The sequence below is a fragment of the Mastomys coucha genome, unplaced genomic scaffold (assembly GCF_008632895.1).
Source record: "Mastomys coucha isolate ucsf_1 unplaced genomic scaffold, UCSF_Mcou_1 pScaffold15, whole genome shotgun sequence".
NCBI lineage: Eukaryota > Metazoa > Chordata > Mammalia > Rodentia > Muridae > Mastomys > Mastomys coucha.
The window spans coordinates 168224335-168230224 of NW_022196897.1; the positions used below are offsets into that span (position 1 = coordinate 168224335).

At 52.2% G+C, this 5890-nt stretch overlaps 1 protein-coding gene across 1 annotated transcript; it reads right to left on the minus strand.

Moving 5' to 3' along the window:
- Positions 1-2300: 2300 nt before the first annotated feature.
- On the minus strand, positions 2301-4095 carry Sox18 (SRY-box transcription factor 18). The gene is made up of 2 exons (XM_031373134.1): positions 3618-4095; positions 2301-3435 (listed from the first exon to the last, which is right to left on the minus strand). Exons 1-2 carry the CDS (start codon positions 3955-3957, stop codon positions 2642-2644), a joined length of 1134 nt encoding a protein of 377 aa, XP_031228994.1. The 5' UTR covers positions 3958-4095; the 3' UTR covers positions 2301-2641.
- Between the last annotated feature and the right edge of the window lie 1795 nt (positions 4096-5890).

Sequence of the window (5890 nt, forward strand, 5' to 3'; positions counted from 1 at the left end):
TTCTTCTTCTTCTTCTTCTTCTTCTTCTTCTTCTTGTTCTTCTTGTTCTTCTTCTTGTTCTTGTTCTTCTTCTTCTTCTTCATTTGTTTGTTTTTCCGAGACAGGGTTTCTCTGTATAGCCCTGGCTGTCCTGAAACTCACTCTGTAGACTAGGCTTTGCCTCAAATTCAGAAATCCTCCTGCCTCTGCCTCTCAAGTGCTGGGATTAAAGGTGTGCACCACCACTGCCTGGCAGTGAACAGAGTGCTTCTTAAGTACTCTTTCTCCAAGTGTGAGAGCAGAAGGCAAGTGGGGCCCAAGTTGGAGGAACTCCTGGACAGAGAAGAAACTAGATGTTAGGTGATTAGGTTTTCTAGAGCGCAGCTGAGTCGGGAGCTGGAGAGGCTTAGACCTTAAGTGGACATGCCCACCCCTCTGCTACCCCACCTTGACCTTATTGGGGCAGGAATCCTTATGTGGTATGTGATAGTTTCCTCAAAAGTATTCAAAATAATGATTGTATTTGCTGGGGAGACCCTTCCCTGTTCTCAGCCCTGCTTCTTTGCAGGGGACCATTTAGCATGTTACCCATGCCACTCCAGGGACAGACAACTGTTCAAGGGATGAAAAGAGGTGGGGCATAGAAGCTCAGACCTTTTGGTAAAGAGGTAGATAGAACAAGGAATTAGGAGTGTGGCCTTACTCTATGATTCTACCTGAAAGGGTGGGAGGGTTCATGCTTGGGGGTGGTAAGGAAGGGCTTCTCAGGCAAAATAATGGGAACTCTCCCCACTACACACACAGGTACACAGAGCTTATTATCAATCCAGTGCTGCCTTTGGTGGTGTGATTCTACTCATGTCTCTTTCTGACCCTGCTCTGGGATAGTCTCCACCCTTTGGAACTTGTAAATTTGAACTTGCTCCAAACTGGACCCTTACTAGCCTCTTTCCATGACAATTGGGAAAGGGGGCTTTTAGAGAGCACACTGTTCTATCTTCTTTTCACAGAGACAGTGGAACCACACCCACACTCTTTGGGGTTCCACTCTACTAACCAAGGGGAGAAGGACCTCTGTGGGAATAAAAGTATAGAATAGTACAGAACCTAGAACTAAAGAAGTGCTTTGGACCTGGGAATGTTGCTTCAGTTGTTGCTGGGCTTTCTGACATATACTTCTTGGTATGTCCATAAGTTGATGGAAAAATACCCCAGTCTAAACAGGTAAATACTTGTGGACTATTCCCATGAATTCAGGTAGCAGGCCTGGTCAGACCCATCTTCCACCTCTGTTTGTAATTCATATTGGTCAATGTAGAGATGATGCCATCTTGCTTCAGAGTCTGAACACTCCTAAGAAATCCCCACTTCTTGTGTACCTCTCCCCAGACATATTGGGAAGCTGGCTTCCTGTGCATGGACCCACATGAACATCTAGACCTAGGGTTTTTTGCAGGTAAGTCATACATGACCATCTTCACGGAAAGATTTGTTTGCAGCTTCATAGTTATGCTAGGTGTTTCACACTCCATGTGGGCTAATCTTAGGATCAGCCACCATTGAAGAGCACATGGAAATCTGGAGTAGGACAGGCTTCTCCTTCAGAAGGGGGCTTTCCTGATTAAGAGGACTTGCTAGATATGCAGTGTTTGTGTGTGTGTGCAGGGGCCATTTCCAGATATGCAGTGTTCGTGTGTGTGTGTGTGCAGGGGCCATTTCCAGGGTGATTTTGCCATCCCTTCTCTAGATGCATTTTTGTCTAGTAGGGAACTTTGCAAAATAGATGGTCTGGAAAGAGGGCCCCAGTCCTCCTGGAAGGAGTCCAAGCATGGCTTCTGTAATGAAATTCAAGCTAGGAGACTTAAGGGAACTTCTATACATCTCTGTCCTCTGTCATTGAGTGATGCTTATAGAGAATAGGGCCCCGAGTACAGCTCTCCTCACACCATTATTTGAGGTATGTAATTCTTATGAGGTTTGAGCACTGCCTTGGTCACTAACCCTAGCCTAAACCAGGTCCCCTGGGGGAGCAGAGAAAGTGTGACATAGTGCTGCCCCTCTTAGGAACTATCTGCTGGGATCTGGTAGTGTACCTATCTACACAGGTGTCAGCCCTGCAGTTCTCCCCAAGTGAAAAATACTGTCCTGGGCAGTGCTTAGTTTTGCAGAAGAAAAACTGCAATGCAGGCTGGGGGCTGATGATATCTGGGAGCCCAGCTGGAAGGATGGAGGGCAGTGGTGTGGCTAAGGCAAAAGCAAAGTAATCTCTGTGTTTATAGGAAACATTGTTCCTTATGCATGGATGCTAGTGATCATTGAAACCCTTTTAAAGAAAAAAAGTTTAATTAAAAATTAAATATATTGTATTATATATGTATATATATATGAAGGCAAAGTAAAAAATACAGTCTCGTTCTAGAAGATACATAGCAGAAAAGAATTAGATGTTTCAAAAACAATCCTGGCAGAGGCGGCTAGAACGTTCAGGGCCTGAGGTTCCTAGGGAAGGCCCAAAGCACAGGAGCCCCCAGAAGGAAGTGTGTAAATGAGGGGGCGACAGAAGTGGCAGGCACCCTTAGGTGACCAGCTCTAAAGACTGCTGCATACCCTAACATACATATGCGAAAGGAAGGGAGCAGGCGGTTGAGGGCAAGGGCAGAGTCTAGCCTGAGATGCAAGCGCTGTAATAGACCGCGCTGCTGGCGTCAGACAGCGCAGAAATGAGGCTGCTCTCCTCTGGACAGGACATGGCGCGCGGACCTAGTTTGGCCAGTGCCACGTGGTAGGGGAGTGTAGTGGCATCCGGTCGAGTCCGGCTGCAATTGAGATACTGGTCGAATTCGGTGAGGTCCACATCGGCCCAAAGGTCGGCGGTAGGTTCCAGTTGCTCTGTGCCCTCAAGAGACGGGGCCTCAGGTGGTGGTGACAGAGGATTTGGAAACGGGCCCGGAGTGCCCAGGGTGCCATAGTAGAGGCCCGCGAGTGGTGCGGCAGGCGGCGCTGTCCTGAGCGCTTCAGCCAGGGGTGCCCCGTAGCAGAAGCTCGGGTCTCGTGCCAGCTCAGGGGCATAGGGCGCCCGGAAAGCCCGCAGAGCGCAGTCCTCGGGCGCCAAAGGCGGTGGGAAGAAGGAGGCCTCGCCAGGCTCCAGGCCGTCCAGAGGCGAGCGCTCGGGCGTGGGTAGCCCCAAGCCATCGAACTCCGCACCCAGAGCGGGTAGCTCGCGGAACGAGCGAGCTGAGCCTGATGCTGCAGCGAAAGCCTCGGGCGGCGCAGAAGGCTGCACGAGGCCCGGGAGCAAGAGGCCGGGCTCTAGCCTCCGGACCTTGCGCGCCTGTTTTTTGCGGCGAGGCCGGTACTTGTAGTTGGGATGGTCGCGCAAGTGCTGCACACGCAGCCGTTCGGCCTCTTCCACGAAGGGCCGCTTCTCCGCCGTGTTCAGCTCCTTCCACGCTTTGCCTGTAGGCGAAGGGAGCCTGTTAGTGGACCAACGTCGGGCGTACGACTAGCCAACCCGGCGTGCGCCTTGGGCGCGCGGCATAAAACATTGCATAGCCCCTGCGACCGACCCTGAAACCCAGAATCCCGACCCGTTCCCAAGTTCCCTTCTCGCCACCCCTCTAAGCATTCGAGGCTCTCACCCAGCATCTTGCTCAGCACTGCGTTGTGCAAATCCGGATTTTGTTGCGCCAGTCGCTTGCGCTCGTCCTTCGCCCACACCATGAATGCGTTCATGGGTCGCCGAATGCGCAACTCGTCGGCCGTTTGGCGCTCTCCCCGGCCAAAGCCATAGCGCCCTGACTCGGGGCTGCGCGGTGGGCTCCGCGGAAGGCTGGACGGCGAGGCGGGCGAGGTGGGCGAGACGTTGGTGACAGGGAGGCCGTGCGGCTCAGCAGCGGCCCCGAGTCCGGGGGCCCATGCACAGTCGCGGCGGGAGGGCGGGTCGTCCTGTGCGCCGTAGCCGGGCGGCGATCTCTGCATTCCAGCTGGGCAAGGCCTGGGCGGAACGCGGCGCGGGAGCGCAGGAGACAGTGGCTGGCACTGCGAAGTCAAGTACGGTGGTCTGACGGACGTCGGGTGGAGACAGTGGGGACGTGGTAGCTCCGTGCCAGGAAGGCATCCCAGATATAGAGACACCGGGCCAATCCGCAGCAGAGCTGGCGGACCGGGGCGGGGCTGCCCCCCTCTGCGGTGGCTCCCTTTCTTCTTCCCGGCAGGATCCAGCTGAGGCATCCCCAGCGCAGAGCCCCCCTTCCGCGCCCACTGTCTCAAAAGAAGAGACCCCCGTGTGGGAGAGTACTGCTGGTGTGGGCCAGAGCTCAGAAGGAGGGGTCCTCCAGGGTTTTCAGGTTTCAGAGCCACGCTGGCACCCAACCCACAGAAACAGACCCGTGGGCAGTAATGATGGGAGGGGACAGCGGCTTTAGATTGGGTGAAGGAAGATTTATTTTAGCACCAAGTTCTAGGGAGGTTTCTTTCATCGCGCACCTCTGGGAATGGGATTTGGTGATGTTCTTGCCTCTTTTTGTGGGTTGATCCTCCCAGATGCTGAGCTCAGCTAGGTAGTTCCAATGCCTTTCCCTAGTTCTGCCCTTGAGGCTGAAGAAACAGTGTGTCTTTTTTCTCTCTCCTATACCCAAATTCTGGGACAAAGCAGAAGAACTGGCCCTGGCCCACAAAGGAAAGGTAAACTGGTCGGCACAGGCGTAGCCAGTCCCTGCTCCTCAGAATCTGTGTGTGGGCTGCTGTGTCTGGTTTCTCTTCCCTGGGCCAGACAGCTGTCCCAGGAAAAGACAAGGGCCTGAGCAGGTGAGGCAGAGGAAAACTGGGAGTTTTCCAAAGGAGACTTCATTCATTTTCTCTTTTTATCTGTCCAACCTCTCCACTAGGAAAGGATCTGGGCCCTAGAAACAGCTTTCTCCCCAGAGCTGCCCACTTTCCAGTGCCAAGTGTAACTTCATAGAGGAAAATCCAACGCCCTTGGCAGCTGTCCGTGACAAGTCAGAAACTTAATCTGCATATACCCTGAGCACCCTGCAACCTTCCCTATCAAGTCAGGATATCCCATCTTAAGCACTGAAAGAGAGAGCCTGTGTGGTTTCTGGGGCTGCTCCTACATATGAGTCCTACAGAACCCTGTGCTGTTCCTGAGTAGTCCCTTTCTTTCTGAACACTCTTGCCATGGAGAGATCCCAGAGTTCCCCAGAGTTCCTCAGACTAAAGGATGATGAATATCATCACTACCTGATATTTTGTCATGTAGGTATGGTAATAAAGGGCACATTAGAGGCCCTGCACCTGCTGCAGTGGCATGAGTTCTGAATAGTGTGGAAGCATTGGAGCAACTCAATAATTTCTCAGAAGGCAGGCAGTGATGTGGACACCAAGGTAAAATGCTTTTAGAACCTTGCCAGTGGTCAGGTCTAGGTAGTAGGTAGTCTGAACAACTGGTACAGGAGGATTGTGAGTGAGGACATGAAAAGCTATGTGAAGATTTTCAGTTTGAGAATGGACACAAAGAACTAATGGCTGGAGCATGGGTCAGTGGTAGAGTGCTTCTCTGGCATGCAAAAGGTCCTATTTTCCATCTTTAGTGCTGCAAACAAACAAAACAAAGGATCAGAGCTCCCTGATATAGTCTCACTTCCATCACTTTTTGTCAAAAACTACCTTTACTCCATAGCTATGGGTACAGGCTGAGGTCAGGTCCCAAGAGCCTTGACTTAGCTAGGGAAGTAGCTATTTTAAGATAACACTCACTGGGGCTCTAGAAAAGGATCTTCAGGGTCTTTTGCCACAACCTCGCACATTGGGGCGGGCTTGGAGTTCTGTGATAGCTCAGAATCTGCCTCCTCCTCTGAACAGAGCATCTCATTATCTCATTGTTCCCCTCCTCGACCCTCCTGCAGTCACC